This window comes from Podarcis erhardii (assembly GCF_964252035.2).
Source record: "Podarcis erhardii genome assembly, chromosome: 8".
Lineage (NCBI taxonomy): Eukaryota > Metazoa > Chordata > Lepidosauria > Squamata > Lacertidae > Podarcis > Podarcis erhardii.
The window spans coordinates 51,217,834-51,233,760 of record NC_138499.1 but is presented as its reverse complement, the minus strand read 5'-3'; the positions used below and the strand labels follow the sequence as shown (position 1 = coordinate 51,233,760).

Here is a 15,927-nt window from a genome sequence, read left to right as displayed (position 1 = left end):
GCGGGCAACGGGCAGCCGCGGCGGCAGCAGCAGCAGCAGCAGCAGCTGAGGTGAAGCGAAGCGAGGCGGCGAAGGCAGAGGACGAAGAGGGCAGCGAGCGCGGCCGGTCATCTCCTCCTTTCCGTTGTTATTATTATCATTCGGCTCCCCGCAGAGGGAATGGCTCACGGCGGGGCCGCGGGAAGCGACGAGCCCTTGCCGGGCACCTCCGGCCGCAGCGACGACGAAGGCCGGTCTCTGGCGGCGGCGCTGGCGATGCGGGACGCGCTGTCTCTGGAGGAGATCCTGCGGCTCTACAACCAGCCCATCAACGAGGAGCAGGCGTGGGCCGTCTGCTACCAGTGCTGTGGTTCCCTCCGCTCCCGAGGCCGCCGCGGGGAGTCTCGCAGCCGCAGGGTGGAGAGCCCCGCCGACATCCGCATCTGGAAGGACGGAGCCGTCACGCTGGGCGACCGTGCTCGGAGCCCGCCGGCAGCAGGTAAAGCTCCGGGGCGAGGGCCGCCGCTGAGCCCCGCGCTCTTGAGGCTCCCTTGGGCCCCAGAGGGGTACTGGGGGTGCCCTTCGCGCGCTGTTTTCAGCCTTGTTTTCTTTCTGTGGGGGGTGAATCTTTCCCCCTAGCAACGCCTCCCCCGCCCCACACACTTTCCCCCCTTCCGTCGTCTCCCGCTCCCCGGAGGCTGCATACATCCCCCAGTAATGCAATTGCACGGCGAGGATTTCCTCCACCATTTCTCCATCCCTTAGCACTGCTTCTTCCCCATGGATTTCAGGGCTGCCTCCTGCTCCTCCTCTTCTTAGCTGCCTCAGGTCGGCGACATTCTCGCGCGCGCTCCTCCCGCACCCACAGCAACAAAAACGCCTCTGTTTCGTCTTGTTTATACAACTGCCCCATCTTCCCCAGAAACGACGGCATTTGTATGAAGAGCTTGCTAGTTACCATTTTCCGATAATCCCTCCCCTCCCGCTTCGCTGCGAATGTTTTTCTTCTCTCTGTTGTGCTGAAATCTAGAGTTCTTATATGTTCAGTAATATTTTCTGTCTTTTAAATGCTGCATTATGGCTGGTGTATAGGCAAGCAGTTGGGAGACTGCAGGGTAGCTTAATTGTACCTGAAAGGATGTCTTGGTTTGGGCATGAGACGTTTCATTTTTGGATAGAGCACCTAACAAAAACATCCTTCCTATTTCATTGCCCTTGTTTGGCACTGCAGCATGGGTGACTACAGTATATTAAATACAGATACACGGTTTCTGAAATACCGAGGCTGTGTGCCTGTTTATTTACTAGAGCTCCTCCAGCACCTTTTTTCCTTTGCTCCTGCTTGGAGAAAGCCTGTGGAGAATAAAATGATGCAAAGCTACTCATATAGGTCAGCATGAGGGATTGGGGGAGGGCACTGCAAAGCAAAACAAAGAAAGCAGCTGTCAGAACCTAGGCATGTTGCTACCAGGAGGTTTAATGTCTGTTGGCTTTGTGCCTTTGTTTTGTGTTCCTTTTTAATTCCAAAACAAGGCTGCAATCTTATGCTAACTTATTTGGAAGTAAATTCCAGTGATATCAGTGTGTTCTATAAACATCCATGTGAAAAATGTATAGGAAACAAGCAAGTGGAAATACATACTTTTTATAACATTAGTTTGATGTTCCCGTTTACTGAAGACTGGAACTAATCAATCATATGATTAACACAGGAAATAAAATGTGACGTTATGAATTCCTCTTATGTACTTAGGAAAAATATGTTAAACAGATTAAGCAGTTATATATAATACACACTTTATGTCCATGACTAATGTAACACCATATTATCTTTGCCTTACATGTCTTAGCACGTGTCTTCAAAATCTCTGATTATACTAGTTACCTCAAACATACTTAAAAAAAAACCCAAATTAACGCAGTAAACCACTTTTCAAAGTCAGCTCTATAAACTCATTCTAGCAGCAAACAGATTGTACCTGTCATTTGACTGTGCAGTCAAAGAAACAATACATATGAAAAGTGACACATAGCATGCATTGTACAGATCCTGCATTTACTGTGTATTGTTTAGTGAACATAATAAAACAAGAGTTGAAGTAATAAGACTTCAAATGGTGGTAATTTGATTTTAAAAATAGGACATCATATGAAATTTGTTTATTTCGTTGTTGTAAGAAGAACAATAGGATAACCTATTGTAGAGTTTAATGTTGGCATGACGCTCATTGTTGAGTACTCCATAATCTCCTTCAGAACACAGTAATGAATTCTTGAATTCTACAGCAAATACTAGACAGACTTTTTATACTGGCTGAGGAATAGGAAACCTTTATGTGCAGAATTATTTTATGTCACTGTCAAAGGATATTTTGTACTCCCATATGCCAGGACACAGAGTTAGTTCCATGTCAGAATGCAGTTCCTAGACAGGTTTTAACCTCAACATAACAAACAACAAGCATGAGTGGTATTTTGCAAAATGTTTTTTTGTTTGTTTGCCCGCAGACAGAAACATTCTGTATTCGAAAACTCTTAATACTGGCTATGATTCGTGAAATAAAGATAATGGATGAAATCCAATGCTAGTAATACTCAAAGTACACTCATTTAAACTAATGGATGAGTAAATTAATTTCAGTGGGTTTACTCTTGAGTATTATTACTATTATTATATTTATTTTCATCCTGCCTTTTTCCCTGGCAGAGACTCAAGGCAGCTTACAGCTAAAACAGAAACAGCTAAAAATGGGGGAAAGCAATAATTAAAAAAACATTTAAATAATAATATATTTATCTATATATGATCTATTAAAGATACAGATCATAACGAAAACACCACAGTACCAGCCCTTCCCCTAAAGGGAGTCAGTTCCCAAATACTATTGGAACAAGAAAGTCTTCACCTGGCTGCAATAAGAAGGAATTTCCAAAGTCTGGGAGCAACCACTGAGAAGCCCCTTGACTATGACTTCGTTAGATATCACTCAATGTCTTTTACCTCTTTATCCCTTTATCTTATATTATTTTAACACTTCTTATTCCCCAAATGAGGGCAAGGGCACAGCATATGACATACTCTCAGCTGAATATTAGGTTTTGTACTTGCAAATAGCATAGCTTTTTCACACTGCTGTAGGGAGGAAGGGTTTATAATAACAGAGATGTGGTATGTTTAGGTTTTCAGCTGAGACCGTCAGAGCAGCCACCTGCTCTGAGTCCACACACAGCAACATGACTCATCTGTCATGGCATTGTTAAGTTGACTTTTACTGTTTATTGTAGCATTTCCTACTTGTGGGTTCCTAAGATGGTGGTGAGAAGGGTTCCAAAGGAGGTGACAAGAAGCATATAGAAGTGAGGAGTGCAGAACCTTCCCCTGCCAGCTGCCTATCTTCAGGAAAACATAAATTACTTTCTAGAACAGCATAAGTAGTCTTAGTGCCATACTTTGTTGTCAGCCCTCATCACACACTGTGTCACATGCTACTGTGTAGCATGTACAGAGCTGCTGCCACCATGAAGTGGCTTGGGCTAATTATCTGGATAATAACCTCTCAGTTGATGTGGGGCAAAACAATAGCCATGTTTGCACTTACAGAGCATGTTGGCTGTCATAATTTATCTCTTGGAAACATTCCAATGTTGCTGAGAGGAAAAAACCTCTCTGATGGTTTCCTTTGATCTGTTAATCCCACATATTTTAGACTATGACAGATTATTTTTAAGTGCATGAGTAAGGGTTAACACTGACAGGTAGATCATTTAAAATTATACCTTATATCCATTAGAATAAACATCTCTAAGGTCCCTATTTCAGTACAGTCATACCTCGGGTTAAATATGCTTCGAGTTGAGCACGTTCAAGTTGCACTCCGCAGCAACCCGGAAGTAACGGAGCGCGTTACTTCCGGATTTCACCACTTGCGCATGCGTGGGCGCTCAAACTGACGTCACACGCATGCGCAGAAGCGGCGAAAAGCGACACGCGTGTGCACAGATGTGCCGTCACTAGCTACGTTTACCTCCAGATGCGAACAGGGCTCCAGAATGGATCTCCTTTCATATCTAGAGGTACCACTGTACATATATGTTTTCATTTGTTAAACTAACATTAGAAATGTATCATGATCTTGTAAAGGAGATCTATGTGCAGAAGCAAGTGCGTATTCATACCATGCTGATTATCTGGGCCTCATAAAGCTGCATCTTTTTTTCTCCACTGGAGATGTACAACCCTGTCAAGGGACAGTAGTTGCCTGTAACTGCAACTTGATCATGGCCTTTGTTAACAAGAAAGGAAGCAGACACAAACTGTTGAGTATTAACTCTTTTATGAGAATTTGACAACTTTTGATAGGGAAAGTTCAAGTTTTGTTTAAGACTGTGAAAGAGGATACAATCTGCCATTATGTCATCTAAGCTAAGGAAACAGCAAATGCCATAGACTTTGATTTAGGTTGCGTTCCTGTGCTCATTTTCCTGTATGAATACAATGGTACTTACTTTTGAGTAAGCATATGTAAGACAGCTCTTATATGGATGTCTAACTGCCATGACTGGGCTCATTTGGTAGAGCATGAGACCCTTAATCTCAGGGTTGTGAGTTTGGGGTTGTTGGGCAAAAGATACCTGCAATGCAGAGGGTTGGACTAGATGACCCTCGTGGTCCCTTCCAACTCTACAATTCTATGGTTTTGCTTAACCTGATGAAAAAGTGGAGCATGTTATTACTGGAAGGAATTTGAAGATCAGATAGATTTAATCTTCTTTAGTGAATGGCTATCAGTTGGGTCATAACATTCCGCAAACGAAGTGGGTGGATGAAGGCAAACGCTATTAAGTAAATAAATTAAATGCAGCATACAAGCAAGCTATGCTATAATGCAAACTGCAAGATAATGTAATAAAACTCAGAATTATTAGAAACTGTGCTCTGGAATAACATTGCCCTTTAAATATGGTAAAGAAATTGGACCCAATTTACTTCTCTTTCTCATGTTTACTTGTCTTTATCATGCCCACCCTGCTTAAAAGCTTATATCCAGTTCCAACTGTCTTTGAACCTCCAAGGGAAGGAATTTCTCCATCTCATCTTTCAAACCTATGTTTGCAAGTGTATATAAAATTCATTACTCTAGTAAACTACCAATGAGGTTCAAATCAAAATGTGCTAGATTAAATTATGCTAAAATACAAATCAGTTAACTAATAATAAAGTGCAAACCTCGGTATTCTTCGCTGCCTCTAACAGAATTTGAACGGAAAGCGCTGACAGGCTTGGAGCCATTGAGAAAGAGATGAAACATACCTGGAGGAACCCTGAAGTCTGCAGAAGAAAAATACTGAAGGGGGCAACCCTCCAAAGTAGACCAATGAGGACTGAGCATTCTCAGTAGCTGCAGGACATTGAGTGTCAGTTAGAAAAGAAAAATAAGAAACTGGGGGTGGAATGTAATGTGCTGCAAGCCCCCTGTTAGCAGCTTCTTGGAGGTTAGGGCATGATTGGTTGGAAGGACTCTTTAATAAGAACACTTTTGATAGGAAAGGGTGGGCTAGATACATTCTCCAGGCTGAGGGCCACATTGCTTCTTGGGCAGCTTGCCAGAGGCCACATGACTGTGATCGAACAGAGTTACAAAGTGGGTAGGGAATTGGATGTGCTACTTACTTTGATATAGCAAGCTACACTCTAGAAATGCAAAGTCAGAAGTTTCTATACATACCCTTCTCTATCCATGCAAGCAAGACTCACTAGCACAATTTAAAAACTCATTTGAGACAGACAATAGCACTTGAAGAGGGTGTGGAGACTTGACGAATGTGGCTGGGGTAAATCCTAGAAGGCCTCATTTAGCTCTCATTGTTGTGCAGCTCCGTACCTTGTGTGAGGGGGTCTACCCGTTCCCCACAACAGCAAATTCAGGTGGTGACTGCTGATAGGACTGGTGCCAAAAAGGGATACTGAGAAATGAGGGTGTTCTCAACATGCTCCAAGAAACAAGGGGTATGCAGAAGTACAGAAGGATTAAAATGTTCAGGTACAGTACACATTGTTTGGTAATCTCCAGGAGCCACAGAATGAGTAGCAAAGAAAAATGGAAAATCAGATTGAGTGAATTGGCCTACTTGAATGCTTTAGTACGGAGGATAATATGCCTGGGTGACACTCCTGTTAGGAGCTTCAGATACATTGAAAATATTTGTTTAAAGTTGTGTTCATAGAAGAAAAGAATTGAAACTTCCCAAGGTAACATTAATGACATTGCCCTGCCCTATATATGGGGAAACCCAGCCAGATGGGTGAGGTATAAATAAAATTATTATTATTATTATTATTATTATTATTATTAATCATATCAGTATACCCGAAGAACAGAATTGTTCCAGTGACTTGAATTAGAGTGCTAGTCCAGTTGTAAATAATGACCTTGCATTAAATACTAAAGTCTAAAAATAATGTGGATAAAACTGCAGTGTCTCAAGATGGAGAATGGACCTATTGTTTGCTAGAAAGTAATTATACAGGAAAATAAACTAGCATTTTAAAGACTGTTTGACATGCTAGTTTTTCTATAAATATTATTAAACATTTGATACCTTAATACATTTTTTTAAAAAAATCTACAACTCATAACAATTATGTGGATGAAATTACAACTTGATAGTTCTTACAGTGTGTTTAGGAGCGATTATCATTTAGTAAATGAAGGCTTTTTATAGAGCAATAATATTTGTTTATTCAGCAGTAAGCTCAATATAGATTTCAATGAGACTTACTTCTGATGTGTAAGGGATTTCAGCTTTAATTGAATGATACTTCGCTAAGTCACTAGATTTGTTTTAAGGGCTTCTCAGTGACATTTATTGGCTCAGTTTCTATCTTGATTGGCACAGAATTGGAATACTGATTCAGTATGGTGTATATGGTTAAGTGACTATGTGCTTGTATTTTGCTGCTGGATAGTGCTTTTTCTGGAGAAACCTCAAGCGTGTCATAAGGCACGTATGTGTAGTCCTTCCCTTTTTATTGAATCTACTTATGTCTGTTATTGGTTCGAGAGTGAGGTACAAAGTCTTCTAGACTAGTTGGCTGAATGAAGCAGAATGTGCTATGTAACCTACTAGGCTTAAGATGAAGTTCAAGAACTCTTGCTCTAAACTTAATAACAATTAAAATCACAGTGGAACAAATACCAGTCAAAACTTTTCCTTTCACTTACTTCTATGAAGGCTAAACAAAACAAATTCCTTCCAGTAGCACCTTAAAGACCAACTAAGTCAGGTCTTGGTATGAGCTTTCGTGTGCATGCACAATTAAAATCACAGTGAAACAAATACCAGTCAAAACTTTTCCTTTCACTTACTTCTATGAAGGCTAAACAAAACAAATTCCTTCCAGCAGCACCTTAAAGACCAACTAAGTCAGTTCTTGGTATGAGCTTTCGTGTGCATGCACAATTAAAATCACAGTGAAACAAATACCAGTCAAAACTTTTCCTTTCACTTACTTCTATGAAGGCTAAACAAAACAAATTCCTTCCAGCAGCACCTTAAAGACCAACTAAGTCAGTTCTTGGTATGAGCTTTCGTGTGCATGCACACTTCTTCAGATATGTATCTGAATATGTATCTGAAGAAGTGTGCATGCACACGAAAGCTCATACCAAGAACTGACTTAGTTGGTCTTTAAGGTGCTACTGGAAGGAATTTGTTTTGTTTTGACTATGGCAGACCAACACGGCTACCTATCTGTAACTGGTTCTATGAAGGCTGATCTTATGCCTGTTGTTTTGGGCACTAGAAACATGTAGTTTTATAGTCAACACAAAAGCTGGCATTTCCATAATTCTTTTTTACGTGATCTCTTTTTTCAGTTGAGATCAGATTCTTAAAGCAGCCAAAATGCTTTCCTTCTCCAAGTACGACTTTAAAGATAAATTGTTTGCTAGGATAAGAGGAGCACCTGTATATGAGGCTACATGTTGTGATTTTTCAAGGGCTTAATACTGTATTATTCTCTTGAAAGTTTAGAAAATACATTAGAGACAGAAATAAAGAAATTTCAGGGTTCTAAGGTTTACTAATTTAGTAGGGGTTTTATTCCTTTACCGAACGTTTGATGAAAAAGTTATAAGATTAACAGTGGCTGCCATTCATATGTGGTACACCCTGTAGTTCATTGTTCAAATATACTAATTATTTTATTGTTAATATCTTAGGGCACAGTAAGAACATATTATGCAGTCTTCTTACAGGGAAATATATGTGCAAGGCTGGTTTCTCTTAATTCTTTCTTCTAGCCTGCTTTTCTGTCTGTCATTAATGAGCAAAAAGCCATCTATTGTTGAGTTTTGTTTATAATGAAATATGATTTTATTTCCTTAACAAGGTACACACCCAGTTGAGCACTGAGATGTAAAGTGATTTTTTTGGGTTGATTTAACATTACTTTGAATATTAGCCCTAGTTCTCACTGAGGTGGCAAAGGTGTGCCAGGGTTTTACTGCTTTAGGTTTCAATGGGAGGCTCACAGGATTGAACATTCCCCCATATAATATAAATAAAAATATATATCCACATAGTCAGGTAGCATGTCAGGCTACAGCCTTTCCTCCTGAAATCTAGTTTTCTGTGTGCAGAGAATTTGTATGAAGGAGCAATCAGTCATGTCAGTTACCATCCACTGTTCAGATAGAGCTTTACAAACTCATGAGTACTAGACTTCAATTGTTGAGTCTCTTTTTATGTAATGGAGTTTGAAAGGGTAGACTGCAGCACTCTCAGATAACATTACAGAGCTAAATCTAAAGCCCGTAATTATAACTAAAAGCTGGCCAGAGCTTCTGGAGCTACAGTCTGAATTTTTTTTATTGCTTCAGGGTGCTTTGGGGGGAGGCAATGATAATTGAGTTTTATGTCTTAAGTTTTATCCTGGCATTTTGTGTATTTTTATTTTATCTAGAATATTGTAACACATTTGAAGTATATGACCTCTTTTCTCAAACAGCAAAGAGTCTTGTGACACCTTAACACCTAACAAATTCATGTATCAAACTTTGGTTAATTCAAATCCACTTCATCAGATTCAGGAAGTGTAATCCTCAATTGGCAGCTGAGGATTATACATGTATTTATTAAATTTATATCCTGCCTTTCCGAAGGAGTCTGGGGCAAAAAACACACAAGTGATAAAACATCTTAAAAATATCTTTGAAACAATTTATCTTTAAAACATCTTTAAATGCATTTGGTAAAATAGACTTTAGCCTATGAAAACTTATGCCAAAATAAATTGGTTAGTATTTAATGTGCCACAGGAACCTTTGAATAGAAAAGGAGTTGAATGTCTAAAGGAGGATAAGGAGATTGTTCCAAGCATGGCTAGAATTGCCTGGTCAATCCAGAGGGCTTGCTAATACCATTTCTCTACCCTCAGATAAATTACAGCAGCTCTTAAGTGCTTCCCTGCTTGACAATAAAATGGGAAGTGGTGGCAGTTTAATGAATATAAGTTTAATGAATAAAATGGGAAGTGGTGGCAGTTTAATGAATATAAGAGGAATGCACCTTATACCCTGTTTATCTCATAAGGGAGATGTGGGAGTGATTGCCCCATGGTTAAAGAAATCAGTGAATGTGTGATTCCAGTTAATGCATGTTTTCAATATATAGAGAGGAGCCTTGGAAAGTGTGAATGAGGAAGGAAAGTGGGAGAGGCCAGTGTCTGTATTCTTTACAAGAACTTCTGTTGAAATTGAGTCATAGATTTGTATGACTCAGTTAAGTGTCAAGTCTTCAAAGTCAGCAGGGCAAAATGTTAGACATATACTGTCATAACTTCCTGAAAAGTGGGGGAAATAAAAGCATGGCTAGAATTGCAGCATGCTGAAGAACTTGACAAGCCAGACTTTAAAGTTGTATTTTAAAAACATTTTTTAATATCTGGATTTAATGAAGTCTGCAAATCTGTTCATCATGAAGATAGCCCCTTCTTGTGCACAAAGTATGCTCACTTCCCATCCACCTAAGTGGATCTTTGTGACTCCTAATTTGTCATCCACCTTTTAGACCAGCAGCTGGTGCTGAACATATGAACCTCCTCCCTTCACAGTTCCTTTCAGCCTTGATAATGAGGTGTTGCTGTCATCCACCACTGCATCCCATCCCAACATGGATAGAGTGGTGAACCTTGACAAGCTCTCTGACTTCTGGCAAATCATTTCTTAGCCTAACCTACCTCACATGGTTTTGTGCAAATACACTGTCCATCTTCAGATTGTATAAATCTTTAATCTTTTAATAAAAATATCCAAGGAGAATAACATTTAGAATATTTTAGTACATACTTTTTTGTGAGAATAAAAGGAGGAATCATTCATACATGGCATCCTAAATGCATTGCAGTAAGAGATGACTAAAAGTTTCATAGTCAATAAAAGTGGGGAGGTGGCTATTGCAGAGACAGGCAGAGGAAGAAGCAACGAGACCCTGACCTAGCTTCAGCTTGGGGATGACAGTGCGAGTTCATGATCTTACATATGGTGCAACACTTCAGAGAGTGGTTTGTAGCATGATATAGACTGTCTGCCGTACTTCTTCTCAGCATGGAGCTGCGGAGGCTGTGAGGCGAAGGTTGTTGCTAGTTTTGTGCTGAGCTTTGGAGATCCTTGCTTCAGACGTTCAGCATGGCATCAGATACCAGACTCCACCCCTCTGAGGCCAGGGCCAGCATGTATTTTAGCTGGCTACTAAGGCCAATCAAAATTTGTCTATCCCTTTTTATGGCTGATTTTTTTGGTAACAATTTTGTTAATATTTATTTATTCAAAAGCAGAATAAAATGAAGGTTGTGAAATACTGGCTAACTTGTCAATCAAATTGTGCACAGCTTATTGCTTCCAGGGTTATTTGCTTATGTCAGGTTAAGTTATGCATGTGCAGGATGGAGGAGGTATAAATATGCATCACATTATCTGATTCAGTAGAAGACATTTTCATAATGTTATTTTCTCTCCCAATGAGTTTGTGAGAACATTTTTTTCTGAGTTACTGGGAAACTCAGACAATGAGAGGGGAACACCTTTGTTGTTTGTTAAGATGCTTATCTTAAGAAAGAGAAACTTTCTTGGGGGATTGTATATATTTCATGGAACAGACAAATACTTGTTCAAATTTCACTGAGTGGCAGATTTAAGATTTTAAAAATGTATATAGCAGTGCACCAGTAGCAATTAAGCCTCACCATGAACAGTGCATGTACAACCAGGGCCCAGATCCTTGCTCCATCTTCCTCCAGCAGTGGATTACAAGAAGAAAGTACAGATGCGTAAAATGATCAATTCACATAGGCCATCTGAGAAAGGAAGAGTCCTGGAGACTCAACTATACAGCTCTGAATAAAACATTTTAAATGTGTTTTAAATGCAATATACAATGTGATACTAGATGGCAATGGTGAGCGTTTTTATATGTGTGTATATGTGTACGTTTTTAATATATGTGTACATTCCACCCCAGTGCATTTTCTCGCTTCCATGTAGCACCTGTATGGAGTGAAAGGAATAGTATTCCCATTTACCACAATCCCTGAAGATTTTTGCTTTGCACAGAGTTCACAGGAAGAAAGAAGCAACACAGCTTCTTCTCTTCCTAAGTACCTGTACAAAGTGAAAGGATCACCTCCTTCTCTGGTCATCTGCAATATGCAACGAACAGGGAAATGTAATAGTCCATGGATGATGGGAGTTGTAGTCTACATGGGGAAAGAGGATGCATCAGATTTTTTTCTAATCTTTTCTAATCTTGTTTTTGGAATTGATTGTTTATTTTTAAAAGGTGAAAATAACTCTTTTTTGTTTTTAATTTCAGGTAAATCAGAACATTTACGCTGTCCAGAAGCAGAGGTAAGAACTTGTAAAAGTGTTTGTTCTGTTTGATACACTAGTGTATCTTAGGGCATTTATATATAGCTCTCCCAGGTATCTGTACTGATATGCTGAGAGAGCACTGCCACAGGGGAGAGAAATGTGTGCGGTCTGTCTCTGAATACAGAAGAAAGCTTCAAGCAGTGGAGCTTTCAAAATGCAAATGCTAAGCAGGGAAAGGACTACTTTTGGCTAGGCAGATGCTGCAATGGAGGGAAGAGCAAAAGGGTCAAGCAGTCCACAATCAGAGCAGCCCTTCCTCTTTTTCAGCTTCCCCAACTTTCCCAGCTTTTTGCTGTCCTTGACCAGCACCATCAACTGTGTCTGTGATGGTCTATGTGAAAGCCCCATGCAAGCAGCTTCACACTAGTGTTAGAAACTGAGATATGAAAGCTAGGAGCTAAATGGCACCTTAAACCTAGGTTATGGGCGCAACAACGGAATGTCTAGGTGTGCTTTTTTTATAACAAGAATACAAAGCTGAAAATGAATGAACTGCAGCTAAAATATTATGTTCATTTTTCACATGGTCTAGTCCTTCCCCTGCCTACCCTCCTAATATTCTTAAGAGGGTCTCTTCTCCAGTCTTCAGAAAGTAGCTAGAAGTGGGGAACCAGAAAAAGGTCCTCCTTTTCTTCCACTCTGCAGTTTTAATCTGAAATTTTAGGTGCAGTACTGCGCCCAAAGCTCAGAAACTGCTCACATGAATGAAATTCCATGTTGCAAAATGCGCTTAGAACAATGGGAGTTTCGAACAGTGCTTCACACTGCTCCTTACACCCCCAAAAACTAAGGGTACAACGAGCAGCATTTCAAAATGTTTCCCACTGCTCCTGAAAGCTGTGAAAGTCAGGTTTAATTCACACATGCTGATTTCACAGCTCTGTCGGTTATTTTCTCATAGGAAAAACTTGAGCTCTTTAAAGAGTATGAGGGCTGTGTTTGACCCATGTTTATTTCTTTTTAGCGCTGAGAGAAATCTGTATGATTCCGCTTAGTGTCTTAATAGCTGTACCCAATGCTAGGGAAATTTCCCAGGAGCACTTACATATTATTTGATACAGTTGTATCCTGCCCTTCCTCCATAGAGCTTAAAGTGGTATTTTAACCTCAAAATACCCCTGGAAGAGAGGTTGGTTGAGTGATGGTAACTTGCTCGAACAATGTGGTGAGTTTTGCAAGAATTTGGACATAGGATTTCCACCACATTAAAAACCATTTTAGCCACTGTGTGGGAATATAAAGTTTCTATAAAGAACAAGATCCAACCTCTTTCCAGGCAGAGTTTTTGTAGCTTTTGCCCTCACCTGTCGGTCAGGGTAAACTGGGAGTCTTGTGTGGCTGATCGGTATCTCTACCACCTTGCCTCAAGGGCTCTCTCATGTGACAATGCTACTGTTGACTGAGTTCTCTCTTTTGGTGAAAAGGGTATTTGATAGTAATCAGTTTTCTTTGGAGGCATTGATTTGGCTACTGAGTTTCTAGGATTTAGGGACTTGGATAGTTATTGTTTCTGACTCATATGCTGGCTTCTGTATCTCAATGGCCCTGTGCTTGCTATGCTGCTGCTGAGATTTAATATGCAACTGGCCCCTGGTTTTTGTCACCATTTTTAATACACTAGAAATACACTGAATTACTAATAGTGGTGGGAAGATCTCTGTACTTTCTGGAAATAAAGATCAGCTGTGTTTTACCAGAGCTTGGAAAAGATAGAAAATCATTCATTGTGACCTTAAAACATACTATTCACTGCTGCACCTCCTGTCATATGACATCATGCATAAAATTCAAGATAGTTCTTTTTTAGAAACAAAAATAAGCTTGCCATGTGAGTGGAATAGAAATACTTTTTTTTTTTTTTATAGAAATAGCATGATGTGGAGAAAGTGGGTATAGATGTTTTTCTCCCTCTCTCATAACAGTAGGACTCAGGGACATCCAATGAAACTGAGTCTTGGAAGATTCAGGATAGACAAAATACGTGCTACTTCACACTACGGAATTAACTATGGAATTCTCTCCCACAAGATGTGGCTATCAACTTAGTTGGCTTTAGAAGATTAGATGAATTTATGAAAGATAAGGCTATTGCCATGATGGGTATGTGCCAGGGACTGACTAGAAACTGAGGAGTGGTGGCTGGATTTGGGTGAGTGGGCACCGGAAGAAGGGGGGTTGGAGACTGACTTGGAGGAAGGGATCAGTGATCTGGGGGAGCCAGTAACAGCCAGGAGATGAGAGGCAGGAGAAGCTGCGAGATTGGAGAGTGAAGAACAGGTGCAGGAGGAGAGAGAGAGAGGTCAAGCTGGTGTAAAGGGCTTCCACACCTCCTCCTTCTGCCTCCACCTTCTGCTCTACTGTCTCCCAGGACCAGAAGAGGATTGAAGCAGGAAGAGCAAAAGGTTACACTCAGGTGGAGTCATTATCTGCTTGCAAGCAGCTGGGGGGTGGGGGGCAAGAACGACATAAATGGAGGTTGAGGGCAGGGCTTCTTTGTTCAGCAACTCCCTCATCGGGTGCACACCTGGAAGTAGCTGATACACGTAGGCCTGATAGACATGCCTTTTGCTAACGTGTAAGTGTACTTTTGACAATAAAGTGTTAGCTGTTTACTCAGGATGTCCATTCCTCCAGCACTGTGACAGTATGTTGTAACTCCACTGTCAGAAGCAGTATGGCTCTGAACACCAGTTTCTGGGAATTGTGGGTTATGCCCATGTTCTGTTTGCATGCTTCTCATAGGTGTTTGGGTGGCCACTGTGAGAACATTGTGCCGGACTAGTGGGCCTCTGTCCTGATCCATCAAGGTTTTCTTATATTCTTATATCATGCTCAAAAGCAAAATATGTATAGTCTGTCAATGACACCTGCAGCAAATGTTTTGAATAGTTATTTCAAATTACTATGTTATATTCTTCCTTCTGGTTTCTTCATCTGTCTTATCACTCTTGACCGCTCTTGACTTCTGTTAGCCTTTTCAGGACTTTGCCTGCCATTTTGTGGGCTTCAGCTTCTGTCCCTTACCCACTGTCTGTCCTGCACCTTTTTAAGATCAGATAAATGCAGCTTAGTATTTGTGGATGGCAATTATTATTATTATTAATAAGAAGAAGAAGAAGAAGAAGAAGAAGAAGAAGAAGAAGAAACATATTGTAGGATTAATAGATACAATTATTAATCATCATCTATGGTCTGTGCAATGTAATAGTAAAATAGAACAATTCAGTTTTGAGATTTTTTTTCTTGGGAGTTTGCAAAAAATGCTTGGGCTTGCCTCGTGTTCCTTATTTCAAGGAATACTTCACTGTTTAATAAGGAACAGGGGGCAAACCTCCATGGAAGGCAAAACAAAGTTTTAGGCCAGTAACATACATTAAATTAAAGATTCAGTTTAATAAAATGGCAGTGTACAATACAAGTTTTTGTTCTTTTCTTCAGCATTTATAGCACAAACATTCTGCTTGGCCTTTAAAAATATGTACAGTAGGACAGAATGTGACAAATAACTGAGGTAGCCCAGCCAAAGTACTTTCATGGTTCAGTTGGAAAGGCAGCTCTAGTACTCTCAAGGGCAAAGAGAACCTTCAGTCATTATTTCCAAAACTGTTTGAGAAATCTTAATACAAAAGCTGTTTACTATGCAATATGACTAGGGTAGTATTTTTATCATCATATGCAGGACTGAAGCTAGTAAGTGGTAAAGTTTATAAAAGGTTATGTACATAATTATAGGCTAAAAATAGAAAATATATTGTGAACTACAGTGTAGGGTAAAAAAAGGCTTGCATAAGAATTATTCTGGGTCCCTAAATAATGGGTGTAGAAACCTATGATGTGCACTATTTGGGATATTACAATTTTGTGTATATTCATGAACTTTGTGTTTAAAAAGTTGGTTGCAGCATAGTTTGGTAGACACAATTTCAGAGACAATGATGTCTCTGAAGTGGCAGCTGCAGAAGGTACAGTGATCAGCCACTCTTTCCCTCTGCGGAATGCTCCTGAATACTAGTTGCTG

The 15,927-nt window shown here is 40.1% G+C and overlaps 1 protein-coding gene across 6 annotated transcripts in view; it reads left to right on the top strand.

Moving 5' to 3' along the window:
- Positions 1-15,927, top strand: part of SPIRE1 (spire type actin nucleation factor 1) — an 86,681-nt gene continuing 70,754 nt past the window's right edge. For 2 of the 6 annotated variants that reach the window (XM_081873528.1, XM_081873524.1), the window contains exons 1-2: positions 1-478; positions 11,851-11,885. In XM_081873528.1, the coding sequence (XP_081729654.1) occupies positions 160-478; positions 11,851-11,885 (354 nt within the window). In that variant the 5' untranslated portion in view covers positions 1-159. The remainder of the gene's footprint in view (positions 479-11,850; positions 11,886-15,927) is intronic. The other 4 variants (XM_081873529.1, XM_081873525.1, XM_081873526.1 and 1 more) reach the window with 3 other exon arrangements.